General features: G+C 46.0%; 8 protein-coding genes across 11 annotated transcripts; 5 read left to right on the plus strand and 3 right to left on the minus strand.

Annotated features, from left to right (window-relative positions):
* The first annotated feature begins 107 nt into the window (after window positions 1–107).
* On the plus strand, window positions 108–1,216 carry LOC9651192. Of its 4 annotated transcripts, none has more exons than XM_024688900.1 (6): window positions 108–189; window positions 285–382; window positions 467–515; window positions 616–722; window positions 795–877; window positions 927–1,216. In XM_024688900.1, exons 1-6 carry the CDS (start codon window positions 141–143, stop codon window positions 1,129–1,131), a joined length of 591 nt encoding a protein of 196 aa, XP_024544668.1. In that variant the 5' UTR covers window positions 108–140; the 3' UTR covers window positions 1,132–1,216. The 4 variants fall into 4 exon arrangements, with proteins under 4 accessions (XP_024544668.1, XP_024544669.1, XP_024544671.1 ...); XM_024688901.1 differs by having other exon boundaries at window positions 285–361; XM_024688903.1 differs by having other exon boundaries at window positions 934–1,198.
* A 122-nt stretch (window positions 1,217–1,338) lies between these two features.
* On the minus strand, window positions 1,339–3,261 carry LOC112351237 (pentatricopeptide repeat-containing protein At4g02750-like). Its single transcript, XM_024688732.1, has one exon. The coding sequence runs from the start codon at window positions 3,259–3,261 to the stop codon at window positions 1,339–1,341; it is 1,923 nt and encodes a 640-aa protein (XP_024544500.1).
* Window positions 3,262–3,860: 599 nt separating this feature from the next.
* Window positions 3,861–5,337, plus strand: LOC9643973 ((E)-2-epi-beta-caryophyllene synthase-like). Its single transcript, XM_002983570.2, has 2 exons — window positions 3,861–4,905; window positions 5,132–5,337. Exons 1-2 carry the CDS (start codon window positions 3,861–3,863, stop codon window positions 5,335–5,337), a joined length of 1,251 nt encoding a protein of 416 aa, XP_002983616.2.
* Window positions 5,044–9,363, minus strand: LOC9651194 (WD repeat-containing protein 19). The gene is made up of 22 exons (XM_024688823.1): window positions 9,257–9,363; window positions 8,960–9,210; window positions 8,785–8,869; window positions 8,524–8,736; window positions 8,422–8,475; window positions 8,265–8,372; window positions 8,040–8,222; window positions 7,910–7,981; window positions 7,702–7,866; window positions 7,523–7,651; window positions 7,342–7,470; window positions 7,227–7,292; window positions 7,101–7,175; window positions 6,960–7,054; window positions 6,797–6,901; window positions 6,620–6,737; window positions 6,395–6,571; window positions 6,181–6,338; window positions 5,959–6,117; window positions 5,753–5,909; window positions 5,610–5,702; window positions 5,044–5,554 (listed from the first exon to the last, which is right to left on the minus strand). The coding sequence occupies exons 1-22, from the start codon at window positions 9,260–9,262 to the stop codon at window positions 5,465–5,467; spliced, it is 2,688 nt and encodes an 895-aa protein (XP_024544591.1). The 5' UTR covers window positions 9,263–9,363; the 3' UTR covers window positions 5,044–5,464.
* A 44-nt stretch (window positions 9,364–9,407) lies between these two features.
* LOC9643974 (probable magnesium transporter NIPA4) lies at window positions 9,408–11,535 on the plus strand. Its single transcript, XM_002983571.2, has 9 exons — window positions 9,408–9,837; window positions 9,913–9,969; window positions 10,032–10,122; window positions 10,184–10,344; window positions 10,405–10,532; window positions 10,590–10,727; window positions 10,794–10,886; window positions 10,954–11,089; window positions 11,149–11,535. The coding sequence occupies exons 1-9, from the start codon at window positions 9,678–9,680 to the stop codon at window positions 11,250–11,252; spliced, it is 1,068 nt and encodes a 355-aa protein (XP_002983617.1). The 5' UTR covers window positions 9,408–9,677; the 3' UTR covers window positions 11,253–11,535.
* A 60-nt stretch (window positions 11,536–11,595) lies between these two features.
* LOC112351238 (pentatricopeptide repeat-containing protein At4g02750-like) lies at window positions 11,596–13,329 on the minus strand. The gene is made up of 2 exons (XM_024688733.1): window positions 12,796–13,329; window positions 11,596–12,666 (listed from the first exon to the last, which is right to left on the minus strand). Exons 1-2 carry the CDS (start codon window positions 13,327–13,329, stop codon window positions 11,596–11,598), a joined length of 1,605 nt encoding a protein of 534 aa, XP_024544501.1.
* Window positions 13,330–15,606: 2,277 nt separating this feature from the next.
* Window positions 15,607–17,224, plus strand: LOC9651195 (probable 2-oxoglutarate-dependent dioxygenase ANS). Its single transcript, XM_002983572.2, has 4 exons — window positions 15,607–15,993; window positions 16,073–16,326; window positions 16,416–16,740; window positions 16,819–17,224. Exons 1-4 carry the CDS (start codon window positions 15,769–15,771, stop codon window positions 17,080–17,082), a joined length of 1,068 nt encoding a protein of 355 aa, XP_002983618.1. The 5' UTR covers window positions 15,607–15,768; the 3' UTR covers window positions 17,083–17,224.
* Window positions 17,225–20,214: 2,990 nt separating this feature from the next.
* On the plus strand, window positions 20,215–20,705 carry LOC112351239. The gene is made up of 2 exons (XM_024688735.1): window positions 20,215–20,389; window positions 20,448–20,705. Exons 1-2 carry the CDS (start codon window positions 20,324–20,326, stop codon window positions 20,703–20,705), a joined length of 324 nt encoding a protein of 107 aa, XP_024544503.1. The 5' UTR covers window positions 20,215–20,323.
* Window positions 20,706–21,227: the final 522 nt, after the last annotated feature.

Raw genomic sequence — 21,227 nt, forward strand, 5'->3', positions numbered from 1 at the left:
TATTTCGGGTTTAAGTTTAAGCCATTTAAACGGGCGCGTCCGTTAACGCAAATCCGACGTGTCATAGCAGTTTCCGTCAGTCAATTAGGGCTAGGGTTTTTTAAAAAACAAAGAAAGATAGCTTTGCCCCGGGCGTGGCTATGGCGGGGCGAGAGGTGAGGGAGTACACCAATCTCAGCGATTCGCGAGGTAAGATCTCCAAAAAATTTCCTGCTACATCCGAATTCGCTGCTAGAATAAGGGATTTGGGGTGGAATGTGGGCTGAATTTTCGATTTCTTGCAGATAAGAGATGGTATTCCAAGGGTTTGAGAGACAAGATAGATGATGAAGATGCGGCGTTCAAGAAGATGGTCGCCAGGGTTAGTGAACCGGCCATACTGGTTTTAAGCTTCTATTTTTTCGCTTCCAGTCGAGCGATGTTACTGAGAACTTGCCCTGACAGGGATATTGGCGCTGCGAAACAGATGCAAGAGGTAGCAGGGGAACGCGGAGGGTATTTGCATGGACGAGGCGGTACTGTTCTTCACTTAGTTTTTGAATTCCTTGCATTTCTCTAGGAAAAGCTCGTTTTTTTTCTTGGTTTTCTCACGTTTTCCTGGGAGGTTCTTTGCAGCTCTTGACAGCGATGATCTTCTCTACCTCAAAGAACAGATGGAAGCCGAGGAGGATGCCGAGAGGGTGAGGAGGAGATCAGAGAAGAAGGCGTTTGATGCGTTTAAGATATCCTTCACACTTTTGAGACGGCTATCTCTTTTTCCGTGATTGATCTCCTTGACGCGAGTTTTCCAGCACAAAGCGGCCAGCTTAGTGGACGCTTCTCAAGCTCCGGCGTTCCCTGCAATCCGTGTAGAGCCCAAGCCAAGGAGTGGAATCCGGTACTGGTTAAGTTCAAGCGTGGTTCTTTTTGTGACTTGGCTCTTGTAGGCAACAGGATCTACTTAAGAGCATTGTGGAAGTAAAGCCGAAGAGAGTTCGTGTTGCTGGCCCTGCGACGAATGATCGTGTTGAAGCACGATCGCCGAGTCCAGCAGCTCCTACTACTTTGCAGCCACAATCCACTACAGAAGCTAAAGATGGCGACATTGGTTTGCTGGGTTTAGCGTACCAAAGCTCTGACGAAGATGAGTAGCGGGCATTCTATAAATAAATGAAGGTGATTTGTATAAAATGAATGATATCTATGTTACTTTGTACAATTGAGATCGAGCTTAAAAGCTTGTGAGTTTTATCAACATAGACAACAAAGATGATATCATGGAAGAACTTTTCCAAATTCCAGGAACTTGGAAAAACTTGGAAGATCCATCCTTGTGTTCCCTGTGTGGTACTTTCTCTTCTATCCTAAAATATATGGGAGGGGACTGCAAGGATCCAACTGATGTAAATTTTGAGCAACTTTAATACTTACATTCTTAGCTCCATGGATCTTTCGTGCATTAAGTATGGACGTCCACTCCTCAACGTTAGGATGAAATGGCATGGAGGCGGCAAGCTCCTCGGCCTCCTCCACTCTTCCCGACCGTCCTAGCAGATCCACCATGCACTTGAAGTGCTCCGCAGTCGCCACAAGCTCGTAGTCGAGCTCCATCGCCACAAAGTAGCACCAAGCACTGGACAAGCTCCCTGCGTGAACGCTCGCAGAGAGAAGCGCCAGGAAAGTGATTCCATCCGGCTGGAGCCCCTCGCACTGCATCTTTGAGTAGCACCGCTCGGCGTCTCTCCACAGCCCGTTCTGAGCGAAAGCTGTGATCATAGCGTTCCATGACACGGCATCGGCGTTGTTCATTCGCTCAAACACCACCTCTGCGCGACCGAGGAGCCCGAACTTACCATACATGTTGATCATCGCATTTGCAACCAGCAAATCCTTCTCGAGCTTGCTGCCGCTGATGGAGCCGTGAAGATCTCTCCCTTCCCTGCTGCTCGAGAAGCTCGCACAGGCATCGAAAGCACAGGCCAGAGCCACAGCGTCGGGATCCATGCCTTCCAAGTCCATGAGTCGAAAGAGGAGGAACGGTTCTCTGTGGTAGCCGCTCTGGGAGTAAGCAGTGAGCATCACAGTCCACGAGACCACGTCTCGATGCGGCATTTGGTCGAAGGCATCCCTGGCTTGATCGAGCCTGTTGTGTTGTGCGAGACAACTTATCATGCCGTTCCATGACTGGACATTCTTGTCGGGTGTCTGCTGGAAGTAGTGACGCGCTGTCTGGAAGTCCCCGCAGTGAGCAGCCGCAATGACTATGGCGTTCCACAAGATGGTGTCTCGGTTGGGGATCTTGTCAAATAGCTTCCTTGCTGCCTCCAGATCCCCGACACGACCATATCCAACGATGATCGCTGTCTGGCAGACCAGATCTTCCTCGAATGGTGTGGTGCTTAGCAAGCGTAGTGCTTTAGAAGGATACCCCGACTCTGCATACGCTGAAACCATAGCTCTCCAGGACACTCGATCACGTCGCGGCATCTTGTCGAAGAGCTCCTTGGCATCTTGAAGCTGGGATCTTCGTGAGTAAGCAGTGATCATGAAGTTCCATAGCTCTGGAGGAGGACCATGATCTTCTTCTTCTTCTTCCTCCGCTAGCCGATCAAATAGGCCACGGGCTTGTTGCATATATCCAGCCCGGGCATACGCCATCACCATCGTTGTCCAAGTGATGGCATTGCGTTGAGACGAAGGCATTCTCTCAAAGAGCTCTCTCGCATCTTTGAGATCCCCGTTCTTCACGTACGCGCTGATCATCGCGTTCCACGAGACTTGGTTTGGAGCCTGGAGCCCGTCAAACATCTGCTTGGCGAGTTTGAGATCGCCATCCCTGGCAGCTGCCGTGATCATAATGTTCCACGAAGCCACGTCTTTGCTCGGCATCCTGCTAAACGTTCTCCGTGCCTCTTCCAAGAACCCATTCTGCGCTTGGGCCGATACCAACGCGTTCCAAGAGACCACGTTGCGCTGTGGCATTTTGTCGAAGAAGAGCCGCGCGTCGTCGAGATACCCGTTCTGGGCATATGTCGCGAGCATGATGTTGAAAGCCACAACGTTGGGCCTGTCGATCGCGTCGAACACCTGCCGGGCATCTCTCACACTACCGCACTTGCCGTACATGTGGACGAGGAGATTGGCCAGGTACCTGTCTCGACTGTAGCTGCTTCCGAGTACGAGAGAGTGAACCTTTCTAGCCTGGGTCAAGTCTTTTGCACGTCGGACCAATCTTGCGAGTCCATCAGCACTGTGATCTTCCGGTGATGCTGGGAGAGGCATCACCTCTTCAATCAAACAAAGGAAAGTTATTGAGTCATAATGTATTCTTTAACAACTCATAGGGATCTTGCAGCTCTGGCAATGCGGTTCGCCTGAAGGAGTGATCGATTTTCTATGTATCGAGTTTCAAGCTCTCTTCTTCAAGCTGTAGAGAAACTTATATCACAATTGTTTGAATGCCCCCAAGAGCGAAAACTAGAAGCGAACCACTAGGTAGTTGAGATAATTAGAGGGTTGACCTCTCCAAACAAGAACACGAGAGAAGAGTGATCGTGCTCTCCAAGTCAAATTGATCCGGATTTTACGGAATTATTTGGAATAGCTGCAAATGATTATGATAGTACTAAATAATTGGTAGATTCTCTCCTCTTACAATTCCATCGCGCTGTGGACAAAACGGGCAGCTTGACGTGAAACTTAGTATAAATCGAAGACCTGTCGAAGCCATTGTGATTGACAGAGAGTCCGTGTTTAACAGAAGCTACAAATGGTTCATGCTAGTACTATTGTTCCAATCCAAGCGGACAAACCGGGCAGCATGACGTGAAACTTAATATAAATCGAAGAGCTGTTGAAACCATTGTGCTTGACAGAAAGAAATGGGGAGCCTGTGTTTGCAGAAGCTATCAGCGGTAGAACGTCTCTTCGCTCTCGAGAGTTTCGAGCTTCCGGAGGTACCATGCTCTCTCTCTTTCCACAGGCACCCCGAGTACAAGTCAATCACCAGGGAAGCAAACGAGTGGGCATTCAAATGCACGAGGAGGGATTTGAGTCCGGAGGAGAAGAAATCCCTGCTCCAGTGGAAGGTTCCAATGGTGACATGCCTTTCCACGGCTCACGCTCCGAAAGAGAATATGGTGGCGTCGGCCAAGTTTGCTTGGGCCATTGCCTTCCTGGACGACCCGATTGATGACAACGAGGTCGCCGCAACGTCGTATCTCGACACTGTTCTTAGCCTCTGCAATGGAACCGCATCGCTTGCGGAAGTTCCAGACATTGTTGCGTATCGAGCTTGCCACGATCTGATGAAGGATTTGAGGTCTCTGTTGCAGCCGGAGCTCTTCAAGCGCACAGTTTCCACTGTCGAGGGTTGGGCGAGAAGCATCTCGAGTGACGACTTGAAGCAGGACTACAAGCTCTACAGGAGGAACAACATCTTCATTCTGCCACTGTTCTACACACTCATTGGCGCTTCCTTTGAAGATGAGGATGTCGAGTCCCCGGATTTCGTCAGTGCTCAGAACGCTATGCTTGATCATATATGGATGGTGAACGATATCTTCTCGTTTCGCAATGAGTTCTACAAGAAGAAGTTGAACAACCTGCCGGCTGTGCTGCTGCTCACCGATCCGAGCGTGCAGACGTTTCAGGAAGCAGTGAACGCTACATGCAGGATGATCCAGGACAAGGAAGAAGAATTCATCTATTACCGCAACATCCTTGCCGCGAACGCGTCCCGGAATGGGAAGGACTTCTTGAAGTTCCTGGATGTTCTCTCCTGCGCAATCCCGGCGAATCTGGCGTTCCACTATGCGAGCAGCCGCTACCACGGCATGGATAACCCTCTTCTGGCCGGGGGCACGTTTCATGGGACCTGGATTCTGGATCCAAAGCGCACCATCATCGTTTCGGACCCGAACAGAAGTAACGGAGCGGCATCAAACAAACTCAACCAGATCCAAGATTTATCAAAGTTGATATGAAAAATATATGTACTTTCAGATACCTTAAATCCTTAGTATGCGTTGACGAGCGTGGGTTTGTACACTATGAAGCGTCACAGAAAGAGAAAAAGGTGGTGCGAATAATATAGCAAATAGTATGCATGATTGCCACATTTCTGGGACGCCTTAGCCCCACTATTTCTAAGCGAGCGGCATCTTGACGAAGAGCTTCTTGTCTTCAAGTTGGGAGCTTTTCGAGGCCCCCGTGATCAAGGACCATGATCTTCTTCCTGCGCTAGCTAGGCCACGAGCTTGTTGCATATATCCAGCTCATGACCATCGGTGTCCAAGTGATGGCACGAAAAAAGAGGTCCCTTGCATCTTTGAGATCCGTGCTTCACGTACGCGCTGATCATAGCGTTTCATTGGGATCCTGGAGCCCGTCAAACATCTGCTTGGGAAGTTTAAGATCGCCATCCCTTCCTGCTAATCGTTACTGTTATCTTGCGCTAGCCTCGATGCCGCTTCCAGCATCGGCATCACTTCTTCAAATCCGGATTTACAAGCACCAGGTCCTCTTCAGCAACGGGTTGACTGCACATAGGACATGTCTTCTCTACTTCCAGCATCTGTAGTTAAAGAAGTTACTACACCTGTGTTTGAATCATAATGTTTGGATATGACCTTTAAGAACTCAGACATGAGAGCGGGGAACTTGCAGCTGGGGCATGTTGTCCAATCTTCCAACACCATATGCCGACCAGAAACTATACAAAACTGCACAGACAGAGGGATTGAGGCAAAAATTCCAAAACGCCAGCACTCACAGGGATGTTGCTTCCACAAGCCGGACAGTCAAGTTGCGTTTCTGGTATAGGTAGCGAACACACGGGGCATGGAGACAGAGGCTCCTCGTCTTCAACCTTTTCCGGCTTGCGTACTATTTTTTCGATCTTTCGTTTGTACGCAGGAGCAATCATCTGCCTGAATCGAAAGTCAATCACGTGATTCGCAAAACAAAAGTAAATAATACCTGTACTCCGGATTCATTAGCATGGAAGCATAATCGAAAGCGGATTTTTTCAGGCCTGAACGTTGACACTCGATAACGGCCGATGTGAGAATCTGAACTACGTGAGCAGGAAACATCGAAATGTTTTTCACTATGCGGATGAGCATGCGAGCACTTAATCTGAAGAGCAAACAATGTATCACGAAACAAATGAATTAAGGAAAAAGTTAAGCAGGGCCAAACCTGTGATTTTCAAGACGGATTAACGTCTTTACAAGAATGTAGGAATGAAGAAGCATGAGTTGTCTAAGGAGTTCACTAGGCACTTGCTTTCCGTGATCTTGAAGTGTTCTACAGTAATCCAGTAGAAGTTGATGCCCGCTCCTATAATTGCCTGCTTCCTGTTTTACGATAACAATGATCAGAGACTGACTATTCACAGCTCACTTCTACTCACCCTCTCTTGGTCAGCAATTAATTTGGCAGCTTTTGTGGCCTGCTCGTAATGCCCAAGGACCGTGTGCAAGCGCTGCAAATGTTTCTGTGTTTTTTCCGCTCTTGTGGCATCCGTCAGGAAATCAAACAATTGCGAGATAAGTTCCTCGGCTTTAAGACGCCCAACCATTGCTATGGCCTGAAGCAAAGAGCTTTAACCTTAATACATTAAAATAATCCTCATTACCTGATCAATTCCTTCAGCCGAACCCCATTGAAGGTACAAGTTAAGAGCTTTCTTTGTTTCATTGCAACGTTCGAACAGTAAGCCAGCTTGTGTGTAGTTTCCCGTGGATTCGTAGTACCTGACCATCGCATAAAGGAAGTTCACAGATCAGAAATAACATGGAAATTGAAGCTTAACTTGGCGAGTGTCAAACGTTCTTCAGTTGACGCTATATCAACCACGAGTCCGGTGTATACATCCATTTTACCATGAAGTTGAGCCAGCTCCCGAGCTTCGTCCCTTCTACAGTCCGGATTAAGCTGATACTGCAGAAAGATGCCCCCAAAGAATAATATATTACCTTTTTGCCATGATAAAAAATTCAATAGCTCGCTCGTAATCTCCATTTCCCTTGCAGAACTTCGCAGCTAGAAATGCTCCGGAAATGGACTTAGTCTGTGTAAAACTTATAGTCGGAGACTCAAGTTCGATGAAAGATTACCTCATACACCACCGAATAAGCTCTCGAGGGGTTATTTAGTGGTCCTAATTCCAGCCGAACTACGTTTTCAAAATCCTGCGAGTAAGAGCAAGCGTTAAACATGCACTGTAATTCGAATATGCTCACCTCTCCCGCTTCATATGCAGCTGACGCATCAGAATATTTTCGTTCCCCATCCATAGCTCTCCCATACTAGCCATACCAATGTAAGTAGTGAACTTCTTGTGTTGCTTCAGCTTACTTCGTTGTAAAACATTAAGCTATCTAGCTCCTTTACAAGCAAGCAAGCCTTTGAGTAGTTTCTGGCTGCAATGTATAGCCTTGTGGCCCTTTGAGGCTGTTTACCCATCTCATATAGTTCTGCAGCATCCTAGCGACATCAGATAGTAAAGCTGACCGGGAGATAATAGCAGAAGAAATACCTGTAATAAGTTCAAGCCTTCGAGAATCTTTGCGCATTCGCCAAAAAGGCGCGTATCATTGCACTCTATTGCCAACTGCTTTCCCTTCCAAATGTCACCAACGTGAATAAGTGCCCGTGCTAGGCCGGTCTGAACAAGACAGGTTGACGGACGAGATAAAATATCACCAAAGACTACACCTTTGCTTGAGAGTAACGAGGTGTGTCGGGAAGGCACACTTTCAGAGTATCTTGATAATGCATTACTGATTGACGGTATTCGCCTTTCCGTTCAAGCCACTGAGCGTAGTGCCACTTTATATCATGGATTGAAGGCGAATCCAGTTGAACAGCTAGTGGCAACGCCTAAAAGAAAAGGACGATGAGATCAAAGATCAGGCTTCCTTACCCGATCCCATTGCTGTAGGCTCATTCGTAGATCCACTGCAGATTGCGGATGTATAGATTTCAAAAAATAATCCTGTCAAAGTTTAATTGGATTTGCGCGCTCACTAGAATTCACTGGACACACTCTGTACCTGTGCTGTATCATGCTCTCCAAATATTGTCATTACATGACCAGCGAATAAATATTTATCTTCAATGTGTTCCAAAGGACGTAAAAGCATTTGCATCTTCACGTCCTTTGCTTGCTGGCAAGCTTTTAAAGCTAAATCCAGATCCATCTGCCCCAGCGCCTGTTTCGCTAAAGCGTCCCACACCTGACATACACCGTCATGGAGCATTCAGCAACAGAGCAGTACCTCTATCTCATTTAAAACAATCGCATCATTCCACGCCTCCTTGAAATGGAACAGAGCAATGTTTTGATCAAATCTCATCCTTCTCTCAGCTTGGCTTTCAACTCGCCCCTGCAGACATTTTTAAAACAGGAAGTCATTAGTTGGTAGGCGTCTTCACCTTGATCCACTTGTGTGTTTCAAGAATTACTTCTTGTACAGGAGCACTCCCCTGCTACACAAATCAGGAATAAGAAACCTCGATGAACAAACATGCAGTTACCTGGCTCGTCAAAACTCCGTTCTGGAGTGCCAAAGGAACAAATCCAGCAGGCCTTGTCGTTGACAAGCCTACGAACATAAGCTTCGGTGAGACACTCGCACTGGAATAGATAAAAACCATGTCTTCATGGCCTTTAGAAATCACCACTACATTCGAATCATCGGAATCCCACAGCACGTTGTCCGGATTGTCAGTCTCGCTTATCAAGGATGTCTGCAAGTTTTACTCATCCCGTCAAAGCAACCAGAAAACGATAAGAACCTCTTGCGAAACAGGATTGTAGACAAAGAGATGCTCCATTTCGTCCTCAAGTATCACTCGTGTCCCAATGACATTAACCCACAGCCTACACGCAGAAAAAAGAATCAGAGAAAATAGAGAGATGGACCAAAAAAGATCTAAAGGCCATTTTCAGCAGCAAGACAAGAATCCCAACCTTTTGATGCCTTGCAAGTGATGAAACGTCGTTGACAGCAGCGGGGCATCTTCTTCAAGAAGATAATGCACGATATCCCCATTCTTTGTCCCATAGATCAAGAAATCAAGCGCGATCTCCACGCAGCTGGCATCGCTGGCGCCCCCGCCGCTCGGAAACGTCCAATGGAGCTTGCGATCCTTGCCCTGTTGGAGGCGCACGACCGTAATCTTGCCCCGGCGCAAGCAAGCGCTATATTTCTCGTTCCTCACCTGCGCGATCGATCAATACCTAGGTCAGGAAGAGCAAGAAACGCACCTCCATTCTCGTCACACGCCACCGCCGCGAGCTACCAGCGCCGCAATCGATCGCTCCATCGCTGGGCGAGCTAGAGCTAGGGCAAAACTGGCGTCTCAAAACGTTAAAATAATTCAACCCAGGGCATATTCGCAAGAACACATTTTAGGGACAGTGGAAGGGTCTGATCCAAGTTTTCTCTCTATCTTCGCTCGGCTTCCACGTCCTTGTCAAGAGCCCTAGCTCGCCACCGGCAGGAATTCGTCGATCCCGCGAGGCGCTGGGAAATGGAGCACTGGTAGGCGGTCGACCTAATTCTCGGGAAGGTGTGGCGCACGCCGAGAATGTATGTCAGCTGCGAGATTTTGAGCCGGATTGGATGCGCAGGGCCTTCTCCCAGCTCAGGGATCAGTGATTTGTAGCGCAGGGTCGCGGATTTTCGATGGCACAGGCTACTGCTTCGCAGGATCCAGCAATGGCCGTCACGACGGATAATCACAAGGGACTGGTGTTGGCTCTCTCATCCAGCCTCTTCATTGGAGCGAGTTTTATCATCAAGAAGAAAGGGCTTAAGAGAGCTGGTGCTTCTGGAGTTCGTGCTGGTAGGCATGGTTTTAAATTCCTTTTTTTTAGTTGCAATGTCGTGCTCTAGTCACAGCTTTTTCGTGTTTTTGTAGGTGTTGGGGGCTACTCCTATCTGTATGAACCGCTTTGGTGGGCAGGCATGATCACAAGTAAGCTAGTTTTTCCAGGATGAAAATGCGAAATAACAAAGTTTGCTCACTTCTTTGAGCAGTGATATTTGGCGAGGTTGCAAACTTTGCAGCGTATGCGTTTGCTCCTGCGATACTTGTCACGCCTTTAGGAGCTTTGAGTATTATAGTAAGGTGAGTGGAGGATAAAGCGTGAAGCTGGATTTCTTACAGTTTGAGGCTGTTTTTTTTACAGTGCAGCATTGGCGCATGTCATTCTTAAGGAGAAGCTACATGTTCTGGGAATGCTCGGCTGTGCTCTTTGTGTCGTGGGTTCTACGACTATTGTCTTGCATGCTCCTGGGGAACGTGATATTGAATCGGTGAAGCAAGTTTGGGATCTAGCGAGCGAACCTGGTAAATCTTTCCCTCCTTTCTAGGCCTTTGATTCATTAGTTTTTTTGTTTCTTTCTCCAGCGTTTTTGCTGTATGCGACCTCTGTCGTAGCCGTGGTGTTGATTCTTATTTTCCTCTACGTACCCCAGTATGGGCACACGCAGATACTGGTCTACATTGGTATCTGTTCGTTTATGGGATCACTGTCGGTAAGCGCTTTGGATGACAACAAGTTTGCTTTGGTCCTCATGGATTGATTCTATCAGGTGATGAGTGCCAAGGCTCTCGGGATTGCCCTCAAACTGACATTCGAAGGTATCAATCAATTAATGTATCCACAGACATGGGTGTTCGCAATGGTGCTTGCGACCTGTGTCATAACACAGATGAATTATCTGAACAGGGTAACTCGGTCATTTTCATTTTTTCCTTGTTTCTTTTCCGTTGCTCATACAAGGTTTTCCTTGCAGGCGTTAGATACTTTTAATACTGCAGTTGTATCTCCAATTTACTATGTCATGTTTACCTCCTTGACAATCGTAGCTAGCGTCATCATGTTCAAGGTTCGTTCTTTCTGTTTACTACTTCGCCAAGGAACCAGCGTTTTTAATACTTATTTGGTTTGTCCAGGACTGGGACAGACAGACTCCTGCGCAAGTCGTCACTGAGCTTTGCGGCTTCGTCACCATTCTCGCTGGAACATACTTGCTCCACGTCACAAAGGATCACTGCGAACCAGTTCCAGCGCTAGCTTCGTTCAAGGGAGGTATGACGACTGGATCTCTGTTTCTTTCGTTTTTTTCCTTATCCAGGTTTGTCTTGCAGCCATTTACAATGGATTTCCCTCTGTCAAACGACCAGATGACGAAGAAATGTCAGAGCAAATCCCTCTCCGCCGGCAAGACTCTCACTCCTACAGATCTCCGTGAATCGTTCTCATCTCCAAGTCTACAATATGTAAAAAGCTCGCAGTCTCGCAAAGCGTTCATCTTTCCAGGCTTAAATTCTTCTTCGTCACAAGGGAATAAAGAGGCCCCTGTCGTGCTGGTGGTGGGTGGTGATGGTGCTTGAAATTTATGTGAAGCGAAAGCTTTAATCCTGGAAAGATGGAAGCTGTAGAGGCCACTCAATTTTGAAACATCCAGACAAGAAAAGCTGTGCTTTGGCAGCCTTACAAAACTCAGCTCGTAAAAAAAAGTGGAATATCTAAAAGTTGTTTAGTTTAGTGATACTACACACTACAAAAGATAAAGGAAAACATTGTTAATTTATTTAACTTTTTTGTGGAGAGGTTACATTAGCAAGCAATACATAAGCAGCCGCGTTTCTAGGCTCGAGTGCCACAACACGAGAAGCAGCATTAGCTCCATACTTGAAGTCCTTGTAACTTCTACAAGCACCAAGAAGGCATGTCCACTCGAATACGTCTGGAACATAAGGCATGCTCTGGATCAAATCCTCCGCATCTCTGAGGTAACCAGCTCTCGCCAAGAGATCAACCATGCAAACCAAGTGCTGCCTCGTCGGTTCTTGCCCATGGTCAAAGCTCATCGAAACAAAGCAGCTCCTGGCAGAGAAAACAGTCCCTGCATGAGTACAAGCAACCAAAACAGCGGCCAAGCATCTCTCGTCTGGTAGATCCACAAGGTTCCCAACGAAGAAGAGACTAAATGCCTCGTCCCAGTGCCTGTTCTCAGCGTAAGCGGCGACGAGTGAGCTCCACGAGCCCGAATCCCACTCGGGCAAACGATCATAGAGTGCTCGAGCTCGGTGGAGATGGCCATTGTGAAAGTAAGCAAAGATCATCGTGTTCCAGCATAGAAGATCCCGCTCAGGGATGCTACCAAATATTTCCCAACAATGAGAGAGATGCCCGTGTTGAGCATAGGCAGCAAGCATCGAAGTCCAGGACACTAAATCTCTTTCGGGCATCTGGCTATAAGTGCACTCCGCCTCGCGGATATGCCCGTGTTGGGCATAAGCGGCAAGTATAGCGTTCCACGAAACGAGGTTGGGCTGCGGCATTCTCTCAAACAAGGATTTGGCTTCCTCCAGCCGCCACCTTTGTAGCAGGGCTGATATCATAGCATTCCAAGCTACAAGATCTTTCTGAGGCATCTCATTGAAGATATTTTTTAAACCTTCCAGATCCCCTTGCTGGGCAGTCACCGACAGCACCAGATTCCACGACAGAAGGTTCCTGACTGGCATAGAGTCAAAGATTTTCTTGGTTGTCTCCGCTTGCCCGGCTCTAGCGTGAGCATTCAGCATAGCGTTCCACGTCACCACGTCCCGAAAAGGCATCGTGGCAAAGATACCCAAAGCGTATCCAAGATGCCCATTCTGGGCATATGCCGACAGTAGCGAGTTCCAGGAAACCACGTCCCACTGCGGCATGGAGTGAAATATCTTCTCACATTCCTCCAGCTTCCCGTTTCCTGAGAAAGCTACAAGCATAGACGTCCACGTCACCAGGTTGCGCTGTGGCATCTCGCAGAAAACCCGCTTTGCCTCCTCCAGATGCCCGTGCTGGGCGTACACGGAAATCAGGGCCGTCCACGCTACGAGATTCCGTTCCGGAATTTCGCGAAAGATCTGGACCGCTGTAGCCAAAGACCCATGCTGTGCATACCCCGCCAACAAAGAGCTCCACGAAATCACATCCCTTTGGGGCATGCTCTCAAAAGTTGACGCCGCATACTGGAGATACCCGCTTTGGGCATATGCCGACAAGAGAGAGTTCCATGATACCAGATCCGGCTTGGGGATTTGGAGGAATATCTTCTTTGTGGTTTCCACGTCACCTTCGTCGCTGTAGGCCGCCAGCATGGTGTTCCATGACACGGAATCCCTCCCGGGCATCTTGTCGAAAAGCTCTTTTCCTTCTTTAAGGCAGTCATTTCTGAAATACACTGACAGCATTAGATTCCATGAGAACATGTCCTTGACAGTAATGTCGTCGAATATCCGGCGTGCTTGCTCTGGTGATTTACATTTCCCATACATCTCGATCAGTTTGTTTGAAACAAAAGTATCTCTGTCTGGCTGAAAAGAATCTGGATGCTTGGATTGGGTTATAGAAAGATGGTGGCGCAGGCACCCTTGAGACATTCAGTTCATTTCCCTCAGTCTGATCACTATCTTTTAAGAATTATTATTGCTGTAATTTAGGGTTGTTTCCTTTTTGGTGCTGGCTCCTTTTCGAAATATTACAAAATAAACTAGAGATAATGATCCATTCTTAAAAAATTAATTAAGTTTAAGTTTCCTTCTTCCAGCGAAACGGTGCCTCGTGAGTGTCGAAGGGTACCAAAACAAGCATATCATATCTTCTACTGCGCACACGACTTCGCTTTTGCAGATTTTACGAGTGGAAGAAAGATGGAAGTAAGAAGCAACCATATTATATCTACTTGTATTCACCTGCCTGTACGACTCTTGGCAAGATGCCGAAGGTAATGAAATTTCCATCAAACTCGTGGGTGTGCTGCTCTATCAGGAGACACGCTCTTCACTTTCACCATTTTGACCAAGCGATTGGAATAGGTTGCAGTTTGATTCTAATAGAAGAATATTTTTTTCTGTTTGAAGACGATATAAATTGCCCAAAGAAAATATAATTGCTTCACATATAGGTGGTTATGATATGATCATCTAAAATTCTTCTAATTGCATTGATGATATAGTTTTACTAATTTATTCATAATGATTTTTATTAAGATTAAATTTTGCTAATTTTATTGTAGCTTTAATTGAAAAATTGTTGAATCAAGACAAAATTGAAGGATTATACAAACCAAGATCATTAAAAGTTAAAGTCATCATAATAACAAGTATATCATCAAGAAAACTCAATGATAAAGCTTAACTACTAAAAATTGTAAATAGCATATGCTCATAATAATGAATTACATTATATATAGACAAAATGGAAATTCCAGATATTATATTTTTTAAATATTTTTATGCCATATTGCCATGCAGTGGAGCTCAATCGAGCAACGCCTTACATTCTCCTGGAGCTCCATAACCTTCTCGATCGGTAGGACCGTGGTGATCTTGCCGCGCTCCAGAGCGTCGTAGAATTCCCGGGTTTGGGCCTTACTTTTATATCCGCTTTACAGACAAGAAAGCACGAAGCAAACAGGAATAGCAAGACTCCCACTTTGTTACAAACATAGAGATCGTCCACAAGCGAAGCTTGATGTACTTCCAATCACAGAAAGCAAGGGGTACTGAAACTAAGTACGCTTTTCCAAGCAGGAATTCTTGAATAAGGCAACACTTTGGAAGGCTTTGGTCATGCTTACACGCCGACTTTCAGCCTGCCATATCGAGATTGATACACTGTGAGTTTGTCATTTCCATTGTGAAATATTTGAAATGTTCAACACACTTTTCTTTGGGCTTTCTGATCCAGATACAACAAGATTGTCAGTCATAGTGCTACTGGCCAGTACTCCAAGCTTGCATCGTTTTGTATCCGTTATTCAGGTGTGTATCTTTTGATTCAATAAGTGACGCCATTATGTAGATTGTGGATCTTGTGACAGTAATCGTCCTACGGTTCCAAATGTGATGACGCTCAAATCTTGCTCTGCAATCAGAACATGTTTCACTACTCAACATTGCCATGTTTTCCACCTATAAAATAAAGGATATTGACAGTTGCACGATGCATGTGGCAAATTTCATCACACACCCAATACTAAACATCATCTATGTCATCATCGTTGTTCTTGAATGCAACATCCACATCCTTGTTTGGACAAGCAAGCACTATTTAACTAAATCATAGCAAGGGATTGGTCTCAAAATAATCAATTTTGAAGTCAAGGTGTAAGGAGAGACTAACTAGAGATGATAGTAATAATCTTTTATGTTTTTAATACATCTTTTGAGGTGTGATAGATCGTGTTACAGATACACCATAACTGAATTATACTAATTTAACAATGTTGATGGTATTGCTTGTACAATCTTGTGCTTCCTCACCTTATACCTGTAAAGCCTGGCACTTTTGAATTCAACATTTGGGATGACGTTGACAATGGTAAGTCAGACCATTGAGTACTCCCGATCGATCATTCCATCTCTCACTTTGGATTTTTTATAAACCCACGTGCTATATATGTCTAACGTCGCGCACGTGTGGTTTTTTTTTTCTCCTTTTTGCGGCGAAATTTTAAAACCTCGGCTCATCCTAAGATTAAAGAGCTAAAGTGTGAATAGTATCCCAAAATAACAAAAAAGAAAATATAAAACACGTGGTCATTTCCACCAATGAGAGTTTATTCGCTGGCATCATATCACTATCAATTCGCTTGCTCCTTCGCGCTCGCCCCTCTTCCTTTCTCTCTTTCTCTTCTCTCGTTCACATCTCTCTCATAAAGACCTGGTATTCGTCTTTAAGAAGCTCCCAGAGAGAAAGAGAAAGAGAGAGTGATGGCTTCAAAGCCCATCCAAGCTCTAATTGAGCAGCTGCAAATTCACCAATCTCTTCCACAAGAGTACGTGCAGCCTCAAAAGATCCAGATCCAAGCTGCCGCCGGGGGCGCTCAAATTCCAGTGCTCGACTTGAGTGAATTCACGAGTAGCGCTGCTGCTGGTGGAAAGGAAGAATTCCTGCGAGAGCTGGATCAAGCTTGCCGGGAGTGGGGTGCTTTCCAGGTGAGCTCTCGATTTCCGTGCCTGGGAGTGAAAGTGATAAGAGCTAAAGTTTGTGTGTTTCGATTCTACTCCCTGGAAGGTGATCAACCATGGTGTTCCAAAGGATATCCTTCAAGGAATGCGAAACGCTGCAAAGCACTTCTACGACGTACCCGTGGAGGAGAAGATGAAGTACTTTGTCACTGTGTTTGACGGCCGGCCCATGCGCTACTCCACTAGCTTTGATTCTTCCCGCGACGTCATCCTTGAGTGGAAGGACGTTCTCCGCATCCCCGCTGAAGCGTCAGCTCTGGAAGCTGATAGTGTCTGGCCAGCCAAAGAACACCTCCCAAGGTTAGACTCTTCCATTCCAATCCAAGAGCTTGGTCTTTCTGCCTTTGATAAGAAAAAAGAGAAATGGAGTTTTCTTCTTTCTTATGTAGAGATGCTGTGAATTCGTATGGAGGGCGAATCAATGACTTCGTGTCCGTGTTACTGGAAGCTATGACCGAAAGCTTGGAGCTTCCGGCGGGATACCTGAACGAAGAGTTGGCGGGACGCGAGAGGATTCTAGCCATGAATTTTTACCCGCCGTGTCCGGATCCCAATCAAGCAATCGGGCTTGGAGCTCACTCTGACGCTACTGCTCTCACAGTCATAGTCCAGAACCAAGTCAATGGTCTCCAATTGTTTCACAAGGACCATCAGTGGGTCACGGTGAAAATGCTTCCAGAGGCCCTTCTCGTGAACTTGGGTGATCAGCTCCAGGTATGTTGCAAAGATCTTGCTGCCCAAGAGTAGCAACTGTAGAGAGAACCTATCCAATCATTGATTTTGTTTGTGTAGATCATAAGCAATGGAAGATACCATAGCGTGGAGCACCGGGCAGTGGTAAACAAGGAGAAGCTCCGGATTTCAGTCGCGACGCTCATTGGCCCAGCCAAATCGTCGTCGATTGCTCCTGCTCCCCAGCTCGTCGACAAAACCCATCCAGCTCTCTACAAACCCGTTGTCTTCAAAGACTATTTGCTCAATTACATCAAGCTCGGCCTCAATACGCGTGGAGCGCTTCAAACCATCACCACTGCAAAAACAGAAGCCCAGAACTAGAAACTTAGGAGGTTTTCATAAGGAACAGAAAATGCCCCTGAATGGCATCTACTACACATACATATCATTTAGCATTTTCGTGTCGGTGATGGATTCATGCGGTGATACATTCATGAAAGATTCATGCCGATGTTCCATGGAACAATCTAATCTTTTACGTTTTTCGATATAGACAAAGCGATAAGGCCCTGCAGCCGCTCTTTGAGTGGCTCAGGTTTTCACTGGGCCCAATCGATTCCGGGCCTTCGATCAATTGGACGTTCATGATCTAAAACACTTGATTCAACATAATGACACGTGTTAAAAGACATGTAGGATAGTGCCACATCAGCAAAATATTGCACCGGCCATTCCACATCTGCTCTTTGGCACCAGAAATCCCAATAATTCCATCCATTTTTTAGTTGTTGCTGTAGATTCATTAAATTAGTTCTGAAGAGCTGGTACATGTGGGGGTACGTAGGAAAATTCTGGCTCCTATGTTTATATGCCCTTTTCAGGCAATTGGGGCCAGTCGACCCGGCAGCGCCATTCCGGGCCCAGGATCCTCAGGAAGAGCCTTGGCCGTACACATGGAAAAAAAGACAAATGTTAGAGATAAGATAGATGGGTACTTAAGGCAAAGTAGGGTGAACTATGGCCTTTTAACTTAAAGCATGAAAACTAAACCCAAGACTGGAGAACTCTTAAATTCTCACTCAAATGAGTTTTATGATAGTTGCTTCTACTTACCCTTGGATGATCATGTTAAAAAGCTTGGCAGCATTTAACTTTCCGCAAATACTAAATTCCCTACAGTTTGTCAACCATAAAGTAGTGAAGATGGAAAGAAGTTCTTAAACTCAAAGTTTTTTCCAGCATCTAAATTGATGCAACTAAAGACACAACATGCTAATGCCATGTAAAATCTCAAAGGTGTTTGGAATAAATGTATTTTTTTATTTGTCATATTGTTTTTTTCACTATTTATTTGTCCAAGCACACTTTTAGATCATGAACACAGCAAACAATAGCAAACAGTAGAATCCAATCATTGGTTTTGTTTGTGACCATAAGCAATGGAAGATATCATAGCGTGGAGCACCGGGCAGTGGTAAACAAGGAGAAGCTCCGGATTTCAGTCGCGACGCTCATGGGCCCAGCCAAATCGTTGCCGATTGCTCCTTCCCCCCAGCTCGTCCACATCCAGCTCTCTACAAACCCGTCGTCTTCAAGGACTATTTGCTCAATTACACCAAGCTCGGCCTAAACACGCGTGGAGCGCTTCAAACTATCGCCACTGCAAAAACAGAAGCCCAAATCTAGAAAACTAAGTGGTTTTCTTAAGGCACATCAAATGCTAGCATCTACGATACATGCATACCATTTAGCATTTTTCGGTGATGGATTCATGCAGTGATAAGTTCATGTGGAAAAGATTGTCGATGTTCCATGGAAGAATCCAATCCTCCACAAAGCGATAAGGCCCCGCGGCATTGACACGCCAAGTTGGTCTCAGTTCGAAAGTTTATTCTGACACGTCATTATCCAGCCCTACGTGGTCCTACGTGGCGTTGTGATCCAAATCAATATGGGACGTCATGCTCGCGGCATACTTTCGAAACATAAGAGGAATCTCGTCTCGTGGAACGCGATGCTCGCGGCATATGCCAAACGTTTGCCCAGCGTTTATGCGAAGTACGGCAGCAACCATTTACATCAGCGTAAGGAAGTTTTCTACAAAATGCCGGGAATGCGGGCACTGGTGTCAAAGCCGTGAAGAATCAAAACATGGCCTCGTCGACGAAGCAAACGATGTCTTCTCACAAATGCCCGTTTGTGATCAAGTCTCGTGGAACTCAGCGTTTCACGAAAAAAGGCTTGGGCTTGGACGATCATGCTGCAGCGTTGAAGAAGCCAAATTATGTGCCTTTGTGATCAAGTCTCGTGGAACTCAGCGTTTCACGAAAAAGGGCTTGGGCCTGGACGATCATGCTGCAGCGTTGAAGAAGCCAAAACTATGTGCCGCTCAAGAGCTTTATCTCCACAAACCTCCTGCTCTTCGTGCTTCCAACCCCGCTATGCCGAAGAAGCTCGAACGTCCCTTGACAAAAGCGCTGCCGAGCATAGCTTAGCTTCGTGGACGATGGTTTCGCCCGCAATGCTCGCTGCAAATGCCACTTCCGGGCACATACATCGAGCAAAGAGGCTGTTCGATGCGATGCCCGAGCTGGATCTGTGGCCTGGACCGTGATGCTGGACATGCACGCCCAAAACAGCGACCCAGTCCACTAAGTAAGAAAGTGATTGTAATATAAAATCAGGGACAAGATCTTGCACAATCACAAGCACATTGTACTATATTTTCGCTTTTAAGAAAAACCTTACCCACCATACCAAGTATCGATAAGTTCTGCCGGGAAATCCTGTTGAAGTGTTTGGCCGCATATGCATGTTGAGTATTGAAACATGTTCTGATTGCAGAGGAAGATTTGAGCGTACTGTCACAAGATCCCCAATCAACATAATGGCGTCACTTATTGAATCGAAGCAAATAAAAGATACGCACCTGAATAACGGATACGAAACGATGCAAGCTTGGAGCACTATGACTGACAATCTTGTTGTATCTGGGTCAGAAAGCACAAAGAAAAGTGTGTTGAACATATCACAATATTTCACAATGGAGATGACAAACTCACAGTGTATCAATCTCGATTTGGCAGGTTGAAAGTCGGCGTGTAGTCATGACCAAAGCCTTCCAAAGTGATGCCTTATTCAAGAATTCCTGTCGTACCTCTACAGGAAGCAACCATTGTTGGAAGTGCAACAACAATCTTGGGGAACGCCCTTGCTCTCTGTGATTGAAAATACATCAACCTGCGCTTGTGGACCATCTCTAAAGTGGGAGTCTTGCTATTCCTGTTTGCTTCATGTCTGTAAAGCTGATATAAATTCCTAGATGAGCCTGTAAAAGATTGTAAAAGCAAAGACAGACCTTGCTGGTCACACCAAACATCCTCAAAAGTCCAGCAGGGCCAAGTCTTCCTGGCACCCACCCTTTCTCGCTTTCACCAATCACATAATCAATCTCGAGTTGCTTAAAAGCAGACGAAAAAATCAAGGTAAGCCTTGACGTGGTTCTTCATTTTCCTAAAAACTCCATTTTCCCGCCGAAGATCACTGAATCGTGTTGAGGCCGAGATCGGCCGAGCTGCTGCTCTTGATCTGATCCATTGAGCGACCAATCTTCAGGGAGCATATGGCGCTACCATTCATCGTCCACGATGTCCAGCGGCATCCCCAGGCCAAGCCCTACCGAAGAACAGTGAGGGAGATCTCGCTCTCGGGCTCTCAATTTGATCACGCCAATGTTTCTGTATCAGTGTCTTCTTGCTGGAAAATGTACCACATCAGCTACAAGCGCCCGGGAATTCTACGGGGCTCTGGAGCGCGGCGAGATCACCACGGTCCTCGAGGAGGTACCGATCGAGTTATGGAGCTCCTTGAGTGTAAATTTCCAGGAGAATGTAAGGCGCTGCTCGATTGAGCTCCACCGCGCGGCTAGTAGCGCGAGCGGCACGCCGCGCGTCCTCCGGCAGGATCCCAGCAGGCAGATCCAGTTATTGAGGCGATCGGGATAGAGCACCGTCTCCACCACGGCAGCACCCCCTTTTAGGGTGGGCCCCATTTGCTTATGCCACCTCATTGCTTAGATGGGCATGCCACCTCATTATTATAAATTAAAGATTGTTCTAGTATATTATTTTAAATTATTTTTAAGTATTTAAATGTAAAAAATCAAATATATTATTTATTTAACTATAAAAGCATTATCTTGATTGTATAGCTTAATATGACTGCATAGAATATTAAATGCAGCTTCCTTTCGTCAATATATATTTTTCGCCAAATATATATTGACGAAATCACCTCGTTGTAATGTGATAATACAAATATCACGACAAAAGTTGTACCAATTTGTTGCATATGCTCACTTTTAATACTACACTCAATGCAAACTTGATTTTGTAGCATTTTAATGCACCAACAATACATCACTCTCAGCATTTGAGCAAATGTGAGATTACTATTTGCAAACCATGTATTAGTTCTAAGAGATCTTATGGTAGTGCAATTTTTATAATTCCACTTTAAACCATCTT

This window comes from Selaginella moellendorffii, unplaced genomic scaffold, assembly GCF_000143415.4.
Source record: "Selaginella moellendorffii unplaced genomic scaffold, v1.0 SELMOscaffold_59, whole genome shotgun sequence".
In the NCBI taxonomy this organism is placed as follows: domain Eukaryota; kingdom Viridiplantae; phylum Streptophyta; class Lycopodiopsida; order Selaginellales; family Selaginellaceae; genus Selaginella; species Selaginella moellendorffii.